This window comes from Camelus dromedarius, chromosome 15 (genome assembly GCF_036321535.1).
Source record: "Camelus dromedarius isolate mCamDro1 chromosome 15, mCamDro1.pat, whole genome shotgun sequence".
Taxonomy (NCBI): domain Eukaryota; kingdom Metazoa; phylum Chordata; class Mammalia; order Artiodactyla; family Camelidae; genus Camelus; species Camelus dromedarius.
The window spans coordinates 27,853,778-27,872,496 of NC_087450.1; the positions used below are offsets into that span (position 1 = coordinate 27,853,778).

At 34.7% G+C, this 18,719-nt stretch overlaps 1 protein-coding gene across 25 annotated transcripts in view; it reads left to right on the forward strand.

Annotated features, from left to right (window-relative positions):
- NRXN1 (neurexin 1) overlaps positions 1 to 18,719 on the forward strand; it is a 1,020,679-nt gene that overhangs the window by 717,343 nt on the left and 284,617 nt on the right. For 24 of the 25 annotated variants that reach the window (XM_031466987.2, XM_064494491.1, XM_064494496.1 and 21 more), the window contains one exon: positions 9,636 to 9,817. In XM_031466987.2, coding sequence (XP_031322847.1) covers positions 9,636 to 9,817 — 182 coding nt within the window. Of the gene's footprint in view, positions 1 to 9,635; positions 9,818 to 14,285; positions 14,778 to 18,719 lie in introns of those variants that run through there. The other variant, XM_064494502.1, reaches the window with a different exon arrangement.

The window sequence follows — 18,719 nt, forward strand, 5'->3', positions numbered from 1 at the left end:
ATTTGTTATATTCCTCTGAGAATCAGGAACCTCATGTTATCCATCATTGTATCACCAGTCCTGACTTAGTTCAAGCATTATATTAGTCTCTTATTTGTGATTAGTATATGAATAAAAGCACGTAAGTTTGATGAGGAGGCCAAGAATTAAAGCAAGACCCTTTCTTAAGGCTGCATACTGAAGATGGAAATTTCCATAAAAGATAACTCTGACATCTTATATAAGAGTTTGCTAATTAAAAACAAGTTCTGTAGATGATAAAGGGAGGGAATTCACCTTGGCTGGAATGAGAGTGAGAAGCAGGACTGAGAAGAAATCCAGGTACAGCAGAGAAGCATAAACCAGCAGAAGTACAAGTCACTTTGGGAGAAAACTATGCATCCTGCATGTGCGTGCCTCGGTGATAGAGCTGGAGCTTAGTTTGAAGTGACTTCTGAATCAGAAACTAATACTCTCTCCGGTTCTAGTCCAAAATTACTAGTAAGTAGTTTTAATTGGGGCCTCATCAGGTGGAGAATGATTTAACTAGAGCAGATCAGCGGGAAGACAGCAAATCTAACTAAGATTAGAAACCAAACAAAAGCAAAACTGCTAGTTTTAGCCTAAAATTATTATAAATTTTATTGTTTATATGGTGGCCTCAAAGTAGTTCCAAATAACCACATGCACTTTTGTGCTCAGGATTTAGTTCCACTGCTAAAGGCAGGAAATGGTGTCACTGCCAAAAATGTATAAGATCTTTCTGGTGTAGAATAAAAGTGATTATGGTATTAATAATAAGACTTTGGCTTCCGTGTCTCTGTTCAGCCATTTGGAAGCCTCAGAATAAACTGAAAGCCGAGATGGCTTCTGAGGCAGGATGCTTGTCATAAAGCTTTGTAAAGGCCCCACACCTTTTAAAGATTCAGGCTAGACTCTGAAAATGTCAGAATATGAATGAATCATTTCTGCTAAGTGTTATTTCAGAAACTTTGAGTCTCCCTGTACCAGACGAGGGAAACCTCATTAGAAAAACTCTAGAAATGATTAAAGTGAGACCTTGATTTGTGAATTTTAGCTTATTTTGCCAAACAAGAAGCAGTCATTTGATCTTAGCTCTTCACTGGATGGTGGAAGAGTTCTAGGAATAGACTTGGGCATAGCCATCACCATCTGTGTGACATGGAGAAGCCACTCAATTTCTCTGGGTCTCCATTTTGTCATTTGTATAAGGAAAGTTTCCCTTAATCATCTCCAAGAGCATTTCAGCATTAAGTCTATGTTTATGTCAGGTTTTTTTTTTTAACCTATGATTTTTTTACACTATAATTCTAGTAAATTCTTGACTCTGAAAAACCTGATGGAAGCCATTCTTACAATTAATTTATGGAGAAAAAAGTAAATTTAAGGACTTCACTAGGCAATTGCAACCTTTACTGACAAGCTAATCATTTAAAGAATTTATTAGGAACTTACACAGCTTACCATGTGTTCTTTAAAATAAGATTTTTCTTAAAGTACTGGAAGGTATGATTTCTTCTCGCTCCATCCCTGCTGCCTCTAGCTCTAATACAAATTGATTACTGAATTAGTTGCCAGAGACTTTTTAATAAAGTTCACTTACTGCTTGAGGGAGTCTGGTTGCAGAAGGGAAGACATAAACATTTGATGTTCTTAGGGTTATTGGTTGTGGGATTGCTTTGCTTGGTTTTATTTTTAGCCCTAGATCATTTTGCTATCTTTATGAAGTTTCTTCTAATCTGATTGGCAGAAGGTCTACCACTTACTTGTTTTTCTTCTCAGCTGGATGACTTAAGATTCCAAGAGCCGTTTAAAAAGATTGCAGGACTTTGAATTTGATCTTGGAACAAGCTTGTCTCACTGGGCAGCTCAGACTATGGAGCTCAATTGTTCCTGGAGGGAGTATTTGCTAAATAACACATTTAGAGAGGAAAATAATGAGTAGTTTTGAGAGGAAGGTACATTGCAAAGAAACCACCAAGTGAAGTGTTACTTCTTGCAGAGATTTACTAAAATACTATTCATTGAAAATTATCTCAATATATTCAGCTACTTATACGACCTTGATCTGAAAAGATGTAATTGTTCTTGTTTATCATTTTTTCTGTTCTTTTTTAAGTTACCATTAACAGGTGCCTTTAAGATTGTCACCTTTTCAAGGATTTTTTTTAATAATCCAAAATAGATGTGACATACATGATATCTCTCATAAACTACCTTGCCTTGATATTTATCTTTAACACATAGGTCCTACCTGTTTGGGAAAAGGAGTGGTGTGTTTTCAGTGTTATATTTCTAGTTCCTTCATATAGTTGGCATTTATCAGACAACCAAGGGGTAGGCCAGCTCAGGAACATTTCTTATTTCAGTTAATTACCTTATAAGACAGAAAAAGAGAATGACTTACCAAGTGGACTGCAGTTGACATCAATGATTGATTATGTAAAGTCAGCTTTTCACACCACCAGTGGAATCGTTCATGTCTCATTTCTATGAAAGCTGCCTTTTTGATTTTGCAATTCATAGTCTGTGCAACTATTTGTGGTAGCCCTGAACAAATGTCTAGGATATGGACAAGGCAGGTCATGCATGAATCCATTCATATTCTAAAGAATTACTTCAGTTATTAAAGAAGAGCACACTGGTTTTCCAAAAATTGAGTACTTTTTTTTTCTATGTAGCATATTCTTTCAATAAATGTCAAAATATGGAAATGTCAAATATCAAAATGAAAAATATACATGACACATTTCTACATATATTATTCTTGCCATGATCACAAGAGTATAGAATTTTTATTACAGAAAATATAGACTGTAGGGAAACACAGACTGTTTATTTTTTTAAAAAGCTTCTTATTCGAGAAAAGTTTTGGGCCAATAGGCAAAGGGAAAATTGCCCTACTTTGTCATTGAAGTGGACCGTTACTATTGAAATTATCTGTAAGAACAATGATTCCTGACCTTATAGGAATCATGATAGCTTTTACTGTTCCATTTTCTTGATATTTTTATTTTGATTAAAGTTTCGTATTGAGTAAGCATGTAGCATCTTTCATCTTAAAATGTTACCTTGGCTGAGCCAGAGCTGAATCTCATATGGGCTAGCCATCTGCTTTCATGCCTTCCAGGTCAACTGTGGAATCTGAGTGGTTCAGGCTCATTTGATCTCATTGAAAGTTTGGGAGAGGTTAATTTTTTATTTTTTATTTTTATTGAAGTATAGTCAGTTTATAATGTGTCTTTTTCTGGTGTACGGCATAATAGTTTAGTCATACTATATATATACATATATTCGTTTTCATTGTAGGTTACTGCAAGATATTGAATGTAGTTCCCCATGCTATACTGTATACACTTGTTTATCTATTTTATATAAAGTAATAAGTGCAAATCTCAAGCTCCCAGTTTATCCTTTCCTACCCTCTTCCCCCTATGGTAATCATAAGTTTGTTTTCTATGTCTGTGAGTCTGTTTGTTTCACAAATAACATTCATTTATCTTTTTTTTTTTTTTTTTAGATTCCATATATAAGTGATATCATATGGTATTTTTCTTTCTCTTTCTGGCTTACTTCACTTAGAATGACATTCTCCAGGTCCATCCATGTTACTGCAAATGGCATTATTTTATTATTTTTTATGTCTGAGTAGTATTCCATTGTATAAGTGTACCACAACTTTTTTTATCCAGGGGAGACTTCAATTTTTAATGCCTAGTGAGTCCTCACAGACCCTAAGTCTTATTACTGATTTGTACGGGGTTCAAAAATCTTTGTGAAAGCACTTGAACCAAGTTCATGATGAGTTTTTAATGAAGCATTGTGTGTGCAGTAACTTACACGATGTCACTATCAGGAAATTCCCGATTTTGGTCAGTTTGCATTCAGTTTTATAGTCAACAGTTTTATTTTTTTTAATCGATGAATTTCCTTAATTCCTAGGCGTCTAGGGTTGTGATGGAACCCTCAGTATGCCACATATGAAACACCTCCCATTGTTCCTTCTCTCTTGAATGTCAATATGAGCTAATTGCTCACTTAAGGCTTTCATGACCTGGGAATTACCTAAACTCTTCCTGACTTTCCTTTCTTTGGTCTGATTCAGACGATGGGGCCAGTATCTAAGCCATTTCAGTGACATGCCATGTTTCTTGCCTTGTGTCTTTTATTAAAGATCTACCTGCTCTTTTACTCAAAGATGAATGGGTAAAAACCCTGTCTCATTTTCTGGCCTCTTTAGCTGGTTGTAATGCATTTGTCAGTTCTACATCTGCCTCTTCCATCAGGCATCTCAAATTGTGATATGTAGTCTTTATTTTCCTTTCTTTCCTAACTTTTTTTCACCCTTCAATGCGTCTGTAGCATTGAGGGCTATATCCTTATTCTTAATATTGCTAATGGTGTTATTACTTTTTAGATTTAGGGTTGATTACGTGATTTAGGTAGGAACTCCTATTACTCTGATTCCTTTCATCTTTCCTGATGTAATGCCCACCTTTCCTGAGTTTTAGAAATTAGGAATCTGTGGTGCTCATGAAATAATTCCTTGTGATCTGACTAAGAATTTACAGGAACGTAGACAGACAATGAACTCTTGTTGCTTTAGTGTACAAGTAGGATTGTTAAGGGTTATTCATTTAATTTTTAAAGTTTTATTAGCAATTTTGCTATGGTCTAAATTTTTTTCATACAAGGTGGCCTTCTTATTGTTTTTGCTTTTTATGAACTTTAGTCAGAGGAATGCCTCCAAATAGGTAGAAATTGTTTAGGACATATAAATTTAACAACAGCCTCTTGAGAAGGCTGTAGGAAGAATAAAAGCTCCTCTTATTTATAGTTGTTTTACTTTTAAGTGCCATCTGTCTGCCTGGCAAAATTTCCCTGGACAAAGTGTTATATCCCTGTTACATTTAATAGAATCACAATGGCCTGAATGTTTCATGTTGGCTACATGATGACATTTGAAGAATTATAGGCTTTCAGAAAAGGACCTTTTATTCTTATACTTCTTTTTATGAGTTAGAAGCAAATTTATTCAGAAGTTAATTGTATTGTTGTCCATGTACCAAAGATCCAGAGCAACTGATAGTCAAGTGGACTCGTACATGCAGATCAGTTTTCTTTTTCAAAAAGGCTCAGCCCGTTTGAGGGAATATATTAGCTTTTGCAGAAACAAGTGTGGCTGAAATAGGCATATTGAGGGAGGAGATGGTTGGCAAGAAAAAGGAGAGGAAAGAGCCCTTTATGTAAAATAGATGCTAAGTAAAAATCTAAAAATATTTTTACTGTAACTTCACAGGCAGTTCAAACATTAGAAATAAGAGTCCATGTATACTTTTTTTGCAAACGTTTATTGCAGTGTAAAGTATGTGACACTGCTAAATTTGCATCTGATGGAGCCAGCTTTGATAATGAATTTGGAGTGAGTAATATAGACTTGCTACACAATTTAAATGTGAAGATTACTGAAAACCACTTTAAGTTTGAGTCATCCATACATTTGTGATGTGATGGCTGTTAAGGTTAATTTGCTATAAATCCATTGGTAGTCTCGGCACTGCTGTGTTAGCGCTTGCATTATAGAAGCATACGTAAATTGTAAAGGTGCCACATTCCTCCACGTCCCTCTCCATGTTGATAAAAACGCTTGAAACTGTGATAAAGATGTACTGTTGCTGTACATTGAATTCACTTTTATAATAAAATAAAACATGTGTCTATAAAAATAACATTTTTCAAATGAACCCAGATGATAGTTCATTTTGTGTAGACTTACCCCTTTATTTAACAGAGTGAATTTTTTGTATCATGCTGTGAATCTTACAAGGCTAGATGTTTCATGGCGATGAGCTAATACTCTGTTTCTCATGAAAGCTCCCATGTAATGCAATTTAATATCCTTCTTATTGTCAACTATTAATGAATGTAAATAATAGAATAGGTTTATATCACAAAAGTGCTAATCCAAGGAATGAAATACTGAAAAGATTAATAAAAATTGGGATGTGGGAAAGCCATTTCTTAAAAGGCATTTCATTTGAACACAAGTCTGAAATGAATCAAACTTTTCTAAAAGCTCTTATAAATAAAACAGTGTTATGATATTGGTTATTTTATATTGTTAACATACACACACACACACGTACGTCATCTGTTCTCTTTAAAATGTATTGTGCATTTACCATATGCCAGAAATTGGACCAAGATATTACTGTGCAATATCTCATTTAATTCTGCCAGAAGCTCTGTGAAGTAGACGGTTTTAATATCCCCAAGGATAGGAAATCCAGGAGTTAGAATAAATAGCCGGGTCGATTTCATGTAGCTAATAAATGATAACACTTGCAATTTGAACCCAGGTCTGTCTGACTCCAGAGTTACATTCTTAATTTCTTAGTACATAATGTACTTTCTGCAATAAGTACATCATGTCCTTGGCTCAGAAAAATGCATGTTAAATGAAGTAGGTTTTGACACTTCAGTCATTTCATCCACTGTATTTTATTGTGGAAGTATGCTCATATATTTTTAGGTCACCAAAATAGAGTATATTGTAATTTTCTATCTTGATGTATGGAGGGCTTTAAGAACATACGTTTTTAGAGTTTAATGCAAAATGATTTTTTTTTTAAAGCCAAGATGCTTATAGAGGTAGGTAGAAGAGAGCTAGGTGGGGGCTGGACATCTAATTCTCTCGCTTATGAGGACAATACAATGCACTATTGTGCACACAGAAGAGAAAAGAAGAGAGATTGATTTCCATTATGTATCTGAAGGAAAAGGACACTAGGAATAATTGCCTTGTTCAGCACATGGTAGTACACTTGTTTTTGCTTGGTTTTGGCAAAACCTAAAGAACTGGAAAGTCAGACTAAGAAAGACAGAATAGCTACTGGCATGCCAGTTGCCAAGTCTTAACACTTATTGGAAAAGGTTGAAATATGAGATGAAATCAAATCTTGAGTAATAATATTTGTGTTGTGACATTTATCTTACTGAAAATATAAACCTTTAAATTCTTATCCTCTAGTTCTATATAACTGAGTAACTAGAAACTTCACAGTTCCACAAGTTTGTGAAGTGTACCCTAAACTAAATGTTAATCTACATATATTAAATGTTCTGTCATTTCACATTTACATGCTACTTTTTTCTTTTTTTTTTTTTTAAGCATTGAGAGGTGAAAGGACAGTATATGATCATGAGGTGCAAATGTCACTTTATGGATATGAGACATTCGAATATGGTAACAGTTGGCCTTGATAAATTCAGACAGACAAATCCAATTAACTTTTTCTTGACTGTCTTATTATGATAACAGAAACATTTCTGTAATAAAAAAAAACACAGGAGTAGAATCTGGATACTAGATTTCCTACCAGCTCTACCAAGTTAGCAACGTTAGTTACCAAGTCAATCCTCATGACTACATTGCCTCAAGTGTGACATGGGAGTACTGCTTGCTGTATGTTCCATCCAGAAATAGAGAAGAAATGAAAACAATTGTTGTGAAAGTGATTTTGAATGTTAAAAATTATCATGTAATATATGATATTGTTACTTACTCTGGTGATTCTGGGAAACATCTGAATTCTTAGATATGTTTTATATTGTTAAGCAACATCTCTAGTTTTGAATATTTTTCTTAATTTACATGAAATACAGAGTTATTATAGAACAAAGTTAATTAAAAGGAGAAAAATAAAATCAAGGACCAGCACTCAGATTACCACTACTTCCTTTCATAGAAATCTTTATTTTTATTTATTCTTATCCTATTTTTTAATCAGTGTTGGCTTTTCTGAAACACTTCATACTTACTCGTCTGCAAAAATTACCAAGCAGAGGGATATTTATTAAGTAGTGCTCGCTTGTTAATATTGTGATGAGCAAACCTCTGATGATATAGAATGGTCCTAGAAGGCTCTGGCATTTCTGATATACAGCTCTGTGTATTCTGAATTTTCTTTGCTTGCACACGGACTGCTACCTTTGAACTATAACTTACCCATTCTTACTTGAGAGAGATAAACTTCTTTCATGCATTACCATTCAAGGAAATTAATAGAGAAGTACACAGCTTCTCTACCATTGCATTTTAAGAAGATTAATGTTATCTGATATGTTTCTTGGGTCAGGTCTACCTACCAAGACTTTTTAACCAGTCAGGCATGCTCAGCATATTGCAGAGATCTTTGGGATTTCTCAAGGGCCTGTGGAGATGTCTCAGACAGAATACAAAGAGTAATTGGCTCCAAAATACAAAAAGAAAATCTTTGATATCATCAGCTATTTACTCAAAGGTACATAAAAGTGACATTAAGTAAACTTCATTTAATTGGTTTGGTAATCATAGACACAATAATTTGTAGATATCTTGAAAACATACTGCTGTATACTAAACTTTTACATATAAGCCTTACTCTTGGTGGATGCTGTGTTTCCATACACACAAGATGTTTTCTGGCCTAAATTTTTGTCTTTAGTCCTCTTGCTTTCCTTACTATGTTAGGCACATAGTAGATACACAACAAATACATTAGTATCCTTTGTTACTGGAAGGCTACACTCCCCTCTATAAGCTGTACCTAAAGGTGTATACCTGGGATAACTAAACAAGTATTTCTGTCATCCCCTTTCCCCTTTAGTGTGTAGAAAGATTCATTCTCCTTTATATGTATCTTTGTATGTCTCTTCCAAATATTCTGACTCGAAGAATACATTTTATTGCACTAAATGAGACGGATGCCAGTGGTGCAATTAAATAGGACTTCAGTGCCTTGGATGCCTAGAAAACTCATTTGAAAGGAAACTCTTACTTTAAAAGATGTGGGATGGATAATTTACTGACATCATTACCATAAAGTAAAATTTGAACACTTAACCAAATGAGGCTGTGACATTATTCTTATTGCTGTAAGACAAGCATTTGCTTTGGGGGAAAAAATGGTCTTTTTATGGAGCTGGATAGTTTGACAGCTACTAGATGTAGCTTGTTAAGTAAGATCCAACTTCTATGGATGGAATCTATTATCTGCGTTTTCTTGACATGACTCTTAGGTCTCATGGCTGTTCATCCATTAGTTATCATCTGTCATATGTGAATAGACCCTTTCCCCATAAAAGTTGATTCGTCGCATACTTCCTTTGATTTGCTTCCCTGTGCTGTATGACCCTATCACATCTACATGCAGCTTTTGTTTCAAAAACAAGTTGATATATGTTTCTGCTCCTTTTTGAAGCATCTGAAGTCAATGTTTCCTACTAAACTATTTTTTTAAACTAGCAGGAAGAAAGAAAATCCCATTACATTGCGTGCTTGTCCAGCTCAGTGGAGAAAGCAGTAATCCCTCATTTGTTCTGAAGCACCTGCTGGTAGATTTAATGAGTGTATTAAAAACTGAGCTGCTCTGATATATTTTTTAAAACTCTGTTCTCGTTCTTGGGCATGTTTGATTGAAAACTGTTATAATGGTTATTTGCTCTGACATAGGTTTTATGTTGTTGTTGTTTTTATTTTATTTATTATTGCCATAGTGTAAGTTTTATAATTTGCTGATATGTCAGTATAATAAACATGGGAAAGTGTCCACTAGATGTATTTAGACTAACCTGTTTTGGTTTTTGTTTTCCAGCTGGGACAACGTATATCTTTAGCAAAGGTGGTGGACAAATCACATATAAGTGGCCTCCTAATGACCGACCAAGTACACGAGCAGACAGACTGGCCATAGGGTTTAGCACTGTTCAGAAAGAAGCTGTATTGGTGCGAGTGGACAGTTCTTCTGGCCTGGGTGACTACCTAGAGCTGCATATAGTAAGTACTTTTAAAATAAGATTCCACTTTCAGTTTTTACTGTTAGCTTTTTGTAAATAACTTAAAATTCTGCCTTTTGGACATTTTCCTCCCTAGCAACCAATATTTTGTTACAGAAAATATAAGTATTTTCTAGAGGTAATAGAACCTTGTATCTATTACTGTTGTTAAAAATATTCTTGACAATAGGTTTTTTTTCTTTTTAAGTTATGAGTTGATTTCAATCCTCTGTTCACAAAGAACTAATTTAGATGTGTTTTTAGTGACTTTAGGCAGGCTTTCCAAATTAATGAAAAAAAAAAAAGTTATTGTTCAACAGATACTATTCCATCTGACTGGAAGCAGGAGGTTGTTAATACTGGTGACATCAAAAGATCTGAACCATTGTCCATGTTTTTTTCCTCACCTGAGGAAAGAGTTGTCTAAAGTTACATGCAATGGATAAGAGAAAAGGAAACTTTATAGAGATATTTGGGGAAAAGGGCAAAAAGATTATTTTTATGTCATCTTATACTTATTTTGATACATAGGCTTCAGGAAAATACAGTGGACTATTGCCATTTATATCTTGAGACCATGCCTTTTTCTCTATGCTCCAAGCCTCCCGCAAGAATTTATTTAGCACATAGTAAAAGGCAAATAGCAGTTGATGAATGAAAAGCTTTCTTTACCTTTTAAAGTCGCCATAACTGATTACAGCTTGGGGATTCTTCCCTATATCTCTGCATTCAAAGAGTTACTAATATGTATGGTTGCAATTCTTTATCTCCTCTCACAATATTTGCAAAGAATCACACAGTCTTTCATTGTCAAGAGATATTAATATGTTACTGATATATGAAAATAACAACCATAGGAAAGTGTTATATATTCAAAAAGTCTAAAGCATTCTTATCATCATAGTTCTTGCTCTGAATGCTCTATCTTCTGGAAGGTTCCAGAAGCATATCATTCTCTTCATCCCCCTTTCTATTCTTGAGGTATAATTTATCTCTTCTGTTTCATGTGATTATATAAGTTTGCTTTGTTTTGTTTTTGTCAATTCCCACAAGTTCTCTCTTTACTTGCACCCATGACTCAAAAGACATTTGATTAGATCAACATGTTCTTCCCTGTTAGAAACAGGCCTTCAGGCTCTCATCCTAAAATGATTACAAAAACCACCAAACACCAAAATGCATTATCCACAGACTTTTTGCTGGGTCTTAATTATCAAAGTTTTATTAATTTATTTTCTTAATCTTAGTTTCCATTAGACTTGTAGAATTTCCAACAAGTGAGAATTTACAACTGACCACAAGAGCCGAATTCATTTCTAATCTTGGGGAGGGGAGGGGGGAACAACAACAACAAAACCTCAGCGCAACTATTATTGAATTTGTCGTATATTTTCAATTCAAAATGCAGTTGTCAAGATGGGAACCCTTGGAAAGTAATTTCAGCTGCCTTTCAGCAAATATCAATCAAAAAATTGAAAGCATCTGGATTTTTGTAGCATCATAAATAAATGATCAGTTGAGATAAACGTAACTAATGCAGTAGGGAATCTTGCTGTTTAGAGTAATCTCAGCTTTCTAAATGCATTTGCTCCCTCTTGATTTAAGAGCCTTGCTACTTCAAAAAATTAATAAATAAGAAAACAAGATCTTTTCCTCTGGAAAGAAATTACTTATTGATCCATAACCAATTACATATTTACCCTGAGAAACATTTCTGCAGTGATCACTCTCAAATCATAAGGGGCCATGTTATTGAATTACTCAAACTGCTGTTGTTTGTTTTATGGTGAAAGGGTTTTAGTCTACAAGAATGGATATTTCTTTCCAATTCTGGTCAACTGTGGCCTTAAAGTCCTTTCGTATGTAATGGATTGGCTTTCTAGATGTCCATACCAGTCCAATACGTCCCAAAGCTTCTTTATTGGCCATGAATTTCTGATAGCTGTCCTGTGAGGGCCTCCTTCTTTCTGAATCTCCTCTCTTGGATTTGCCTGGCCATTCACTGTGAAATTAATGTTTGCCTCTACACACCCTTCCTCTTGGATTTGCTGTCTTCAAACTCTACCTTGATCTGAGCCTGTCCTTGATTAGGAAATTGAAAATGGACATTGGTTTCTTGGGCTTACCAAACACCGTTGGTAGTCAGACCTACTCACTCCTGAATCAACTACACGTATCCAGTCTTTGTTCAAATTTGGCCAACTAAAACTTTCCATCTCCCTCCTTTCTCTCTCATTGCCTACAAGCAGTGATCAGTCATTTGTGACTCAACAAGTTGCTTACATGGAGACAAGTAACTTCTTTCCATGTTTCCAGCATACAAACAAAATTAAGCCAGTGGTTTTCTTTTTTTACTATAAAGTTTACCTTTAAGTCTTTCCCATAATATTGGGTATATGGAAGAGAAAGGGAAAGAGGAGTTAGATATCAAAAAAGTAAGAGAGAGAGCAAGGGAGAGAAAGGGAGAGAGGGAGAGAAGGGATGGAGGGAAAAAGGAAGGAAGGAAAGGAAAGGAAAGCAAAGTGTCTGGGGATCAAAGTTGATGCCCACCTGTGATGGGGACAGAGGTATTCTTAATAATGGTACTTAGATTTGGGAATAGTCAAGGGCTATTTTATCAAGTGATTTACATACCTTGGAGTCTAGCCTGATTCTCCCCAAATCATTTCTTCTGCTTCTTTCAGGATTGGAAATTTAAAAGAAAAATAACTTTTTTAGAAAGAGTACTACTATTGTTTGATTATGAAAATAGCTGACTTAAAAATGTGCCTGATACTATCACATATTATGTTAATCTGTAAAAGTTAGAAATTTTGGTTATTCATTAAACTTCCAAGAGAACTTCTATAAACCTTGAAGGTCAGCCAAGTATAAATTATGTACTGATCTTAGTTAAAAATTAATCTTATATCCTAATTAATGGAATTAACTAATAAGCTAGAAAGTTGATTGTACACATTAAAGGTGCTCCAGTCTTGCTGAATTACATGATGCCACTTCAGTTAGATAAGTTTGAAATCTGATTGGAATATAATTTCAATGAGGATATGAATATTTGACATTGTTTATTATCCCATTTTAAGAAATTATGTTTGATTTTACTTAAAAATATAATCATATTTAAATTTTGATGAACTATACCCTTAAAATTTAACAACTTAGAGTTAAATGGGTTTTGATTCAGGTGGCCTAGTTCTTACAGATGGATTTTTTTTTTGCCATATTAATGTTAATGCTACCACTGTTAATATGAATGTCATATGATAGTGCTATTGAAATTTATAAAGTTCTAAGAGGGGAATGAGGAGGAGATAAACACATGAAGTGAGGAGCAATTGATTATTATAGTGCCTAGAATACAAGTGCTCAATAAATGTTTTCTGATATAATGAAAGAATTAATGAATTATATATTGAAAATGTTATGGCTTAGGTTATGAATAGATTCTCAGATTTTCAGTAGTCGAAGTGAAGTCATAGATGCAGTTTAGTTTCTATCTATATAACTCTGTAGAAAACCACCTACCTTCTTGTTTACAATATAGAAAAAGTGTTACACTCAATACGTACCACATATATTATTGAAGAGTTATGTACTTTTATTGATATTATTTTCTGAATTTTTACCTAAGATGATTATGGTCGTTGGTTGTTTCAGGAAAGTCAATGATGAGAATTTTTATTGGATGAATAGTAATCTCTCCTTAATAATTACATTACTTACTGGAACTCACTTATATCATGACCTATTCTCTAGTCATTTCATGTTTGTCCTTTGTTTTCAAATAGAGATAAACTTTCTGGTAGCATAGAACATAATTTATAATAATGATGATTAATAAGAAAAATAATACAGAAATACGGCTTTTCATCATTTATGTCAGTACATGCTAGTAGCCTGTGCAGAAATATTTTATGAGTAATTAATATGGCCCAGGCCTATGTTTGAAAGCTCTGTGGATACAAAAGTAAATGAGCTCACCACTTACTACTTATCTCAATAAATATTAGTTGGATGAATGAATGAACAAACCAGTCGGGATTCTGGCCACGCAGTAGCTTAGAGTGTTCATAGTAAACAGACTTTGTCCCAAAGTGACTAGTGTTGGTTATTTCTCCATCTTGGTATAATTTCCATTTCCTCCCTTTGCAGTTTTTACTTTCTTATCTGCATAGTACTTGTAAGAATGTGGACAAAAGATAGGTTTTCAAGATAAAGAATATAAAAAAGGGACTTGGGAATTGTGAAGTGTTTTATGCACATTTAAATTAGTAATGTTGATAATTATTTAATCAACATTGAATTAAATAAATTCTTAGAGGCAGTAAGCAAAAAATTAAGTCTTAAGTTTTTTATAATTTATGTGATATGTCTAGAAATTTGACTGATGTAGTCACTGGAGAGAAAATATCTCTTACATATCAGTCTGGTGACGTTAATTGGAAATTACTTAACCCTCTGACTTCCAGAAGAAAGCACTGGAAATGGGTGCTCACTCACTGCCATGAATCTGAATGTGTGCCTTGGTTCTGACCAGAGGAAATGTGTGGAGGGTGGAGGAGAGGGTGAGTGGAGAGTGTTCTTTGGAATTCTTTCATCTTAGGAGCATGAAAGAGCATTGCTAATTTGATTACTGAATTGTTGTACCTATTTGCCTTAAGTGTTTCTTCTTTGTACTTTGCTGGACCGCAAGCCTGATTTTGGAAACCAAGCTCTTAATTGATTTTGATTTACAAATACACCTTTTGATCAGTGGTTTTAGTATAGACTAGAAGCACAGTATATTTATAGTAAATATTGCATGTCCCCAAATAACTTATCAATACTGTTGATGTGTCAAATCTTTCTCATCATTTTCTGCCTCATTATATTTAGACTACTTATGCCATATGAAGATTAAATTAAAAAAAATCTTTTTAAAGTCAGTAATTATGCATGGGTGCATACCTATATCAACAAGATAAAACCTAATTATTCCCTCACAGGCTTTTCTGCAATTTAAACTATGTTTCATCTGAAATATTTTTAACCAACAGATTCACCTACTTTAAGAATTTCACTTTGCCATGTAATATTTAAATTAAAGCCTGAAAATCATATATCGCAGATATTTTAGTTGGTTTTGTTTTTTCCTGGCTCTTACATGAATTAGAGAACACGTGGCTTCTTTGACGAGAATTTTATTTTCTTTCTATATATTTTATTGGTTTTTTGTATATATATTTTTATTGAAGTATAGGCAGTTTACAATGTTGTGTCAGTTTCTGGTATACAACACAATGCTTCAGTCATACATGAATATGCATATATTCATTTTCATATTCTTTTTCACCATAAGCTACTACAAGATATCAAATATAGTTCCCTGTACTATACAGCATGAACTTGTTGTTTATATGTCATATATATATATATATATATATATATATATGTATCAGTTAGTATCTGCAAATCTCTAACTCCCAATTTATCCCCTCCCACTCACCTACTACCCTTGTAACCACAAGTTTGTCCTCTGTGTCTGAGAGTCTGTTTTCTGTTTTGCAAATCTTCTTTGCCGAGAATTTTAAAAGAAAGACTAAAGTAACATCTTTTTCACCGTGTGTTGTAAAATTCTTCCTCAAGCTTCTAAGGTATAAGGCATACCTCTAAGGTATATTATCTTTGGAGGAAAATGTGCGAAATGATGGTCACATTTCTGTTGGCTTACGTGCTATCCAGATAGCTTGAAACAGTCTCTATTTTGGGGAGGGGTGATGTCAAGGTGAATTAATACAAATTCCTCCCTTCATTCTTTGTCCTTGGAAGTCAGTTCAGTTTATCATTTTCTAATTTACTGGATGCCACCTTTGAACATCTGTACATCTCTCTGAATTTGCTTTCTAGATTTCTAGAATTATTTCCTCCTCTGAAATTCTATTGCTGTGAAATTTAACAAACAGAACCAAAATAACTATTACTGCCCACACCTCCTTATTCCATATACTTACCACTTAGATGCTTAAACGGCTGCCTCACCTTTTCAGTTATCTTCCTGTCTCTGTTCCAAATACTTTCCTATCCATTTTATATGCTCAGATTAATTTGCTAAAGTGCTTCTTGGATTATTCCTCTGTTATTCTTCTTTTAAAACACATCTGTGCTTCCCAGTGTGCCATACAGGTAAAGGCACATTCTGTGACTAACATTTAATATCCTCGACCTTCTGGTCTTAATTTCTCTTTCCAAGTCCATATTTCCACACTTCTATACTTGTCTTTCCACTCCAATGAAATGTATTAATCCATTCTTTAAGAAAGGAACTCCTGTTGTCCTTTCTTTATTTCTGAGTCTGTCCAGAAAGTTTCTTGTCATCCTCTCTCACTGTCTAGATTCTGCTTAGTCAACAACTTCTCTGTTTAAACATTGGGTGCTTTCCAGGTTGGCCCTGAAATCTTGTAGTCCCCTGAGCTAGCAGAAAGAAACAGAGAGCTCAGGAACTTGTTTGGAAGAGCTGCTGAAACAATGGCCAGGGTGTTACCCAGGCAGGGAAAATCTTGGACATAGATTCTCCTCCCATCTGTGATCACTACTCTTCTTGATGTATTGTTTCGTGTTGGACCCTAAGCAGTTTTACAGAATGGCTTCAATTCTATTCTGTTAGCCAGTGATGAGTTGCCTTAGAAAACTCCTTTCTTTTGACAAACCTCCAAAATAAAAGACCTCTTGTTGAATTTTTCCTGACTACTGGCTACACCTCCATTTCTACTGCAACTACTATTTTTCAAAAGCCTCCATTCAAGAAACATTCCTTTGGCCCATTCAGTACATCACTATTGATCATCTATAAGGCAGTTCATTAGCTACTTATTTCTGTATAACAGATTTCTCCACAACTTAGCAACTTAAAACAGCAAACATTTATAATTGTATACAGGCTCTGAAATCCAGGAGCAGCTGAGCTAGGATATTAAGCGATTTCCAGGAGAAGACGTGGTTAAGATCTCCCATGCTCAGAACGTAATCTGATGTCTGATAGGTTCACTTGTATGATCAGAATAGAGTCTGCATGTCTTAGGAAAAGAGGATGAACAACAATGAAAGCATATGCTAGCTTTAAGATGAAGGATGTTGGCTTTGCAGGAGTCTAAACACAATACAGATTGGTGGGAAAAGAGTAATGAAGACATTGCTTAAGGGTTAAGGACTAGTTTGGAGAATGCATACTGAATAAGGAGTCAGGAAAACTCCATTTCTTGCACACACACACCAAAAAAACCATTGAAAGCCATAAACAGAATGCATGAGAGGAGTAGTTAAAAAAATATGGACAGGATAGTGAACATGTCAGCCAAAGACCAGGAATCAGAACCGGAAGTGATGCTATGGCATTGGAGTCCTATTAAAGCTGATGTTGGGCCACTTCAGACACAAGCCGTTCATTTCAACAGAGGAAGGAAGTGACCTAGATGAATATACTCAGGGACATTCAGGTTAATAGGAGGCATAAATAATCTGCATTTTAAATCAGAAGCCAAGAAGTAGAGTTAATTTTCACTAGGCCTGAGAAAATTCTTTGGATGAAAACGTAAGCATTTCCAGAGCTGGGAAATGCAAGCGCATTATCTCTAGGCGCTGACGTTAGGAGGCAGTACGCTAGACCTGGGGACTCTTGGGTCACGAGACAGAGGAGGCCTCTGCCCTACTGGAGAGCAGCCAGATAAGCTGTTTAACCTCTCTGCTGACAAAGCACAGACTGGAAGAACGTATTCCTCAGACTCCTGAGGAGACACCTTCAGGATGGGCCTCTCCTGTGGAAAAAAAACCCTTCTTCCTGAACCTTCCCCTTGCAGCCTTCTTGCCCACCAGAGACTGGAAACACAAGACTGACAGACCAAAAAAGCTCTTTGGTGGAAAACCAAATTTTAATTGATTATTAAGGCTTTTCGTTCTATAAAAAGAAAGTTAACCTGAATATTCCTAAAATTCTGCTCTACACTTCAGCCAGCAAATGCAGACTGCTTAGTCCTGGATACATATCTCCAGTCCTGAGTTCCCCTCTGATCACCAACCAGCATTTCTACCTGAGTGTCTCAGCACCTCCACCTGGGTATCTCACAGGCAGGCGCCTCATTAAACACTGAACTCATCATCTCCCAACTGCATATCCATCAACACGATTACAGGTTAAAACCTTGACATCTTTCCTGTGCTGACTTTTATGACCTGATCTATCTCTCACTGAATTCCAAGAAGATCTTTGAATCAGTACTGTCCAATAGAAATATAGTCTGAGCCATGTATGTTCCTTTAAATTCTCTTAGTAGTCAAGAAAGAAAAAAAAATTTTCAGATGAAATTAACTTTTAATGTATTTCAATTAACTCTATATATCCAAAGTATTGTATTTTAACATATCATCAATACATATCTTACTATGTTTTACATTTTTTCCCTTACTAAATTTTTTATATCTGACGTGAATTTTACACTTACACATACCTTTCAATTCAAGAATCTAAATTTGCATCAGAAATCCTGTATATTTCATGAAATTTCCAGTTGTAAATGTAGATTCACATATCTGATTTATTGTAAACATACTTAAAACTGAATCAACTCTCAGTTTTAAATTCATATCTAACTTCATTACAATTAAATACATTTTAAAATTCAGTTTCTCAGTTCCATTAGCCACATCTCAAGTCCTTAACACAGCTTTAGAATTGATCTGCTTTTTTTTTAACTAAAATGTGCATTTTTTAAACATTTTTTATTGAGTTATAGTCATTTTACAATGTTGTGTCAAATTCCAGTGTAGAGCACAATTTTTCAGTTATACATGAACATACATATATTCATTGTCGCATTCTTTTTCAATGTGAGCTACCACCAGATCTTGTATATATTTCCCTGTGCTATACA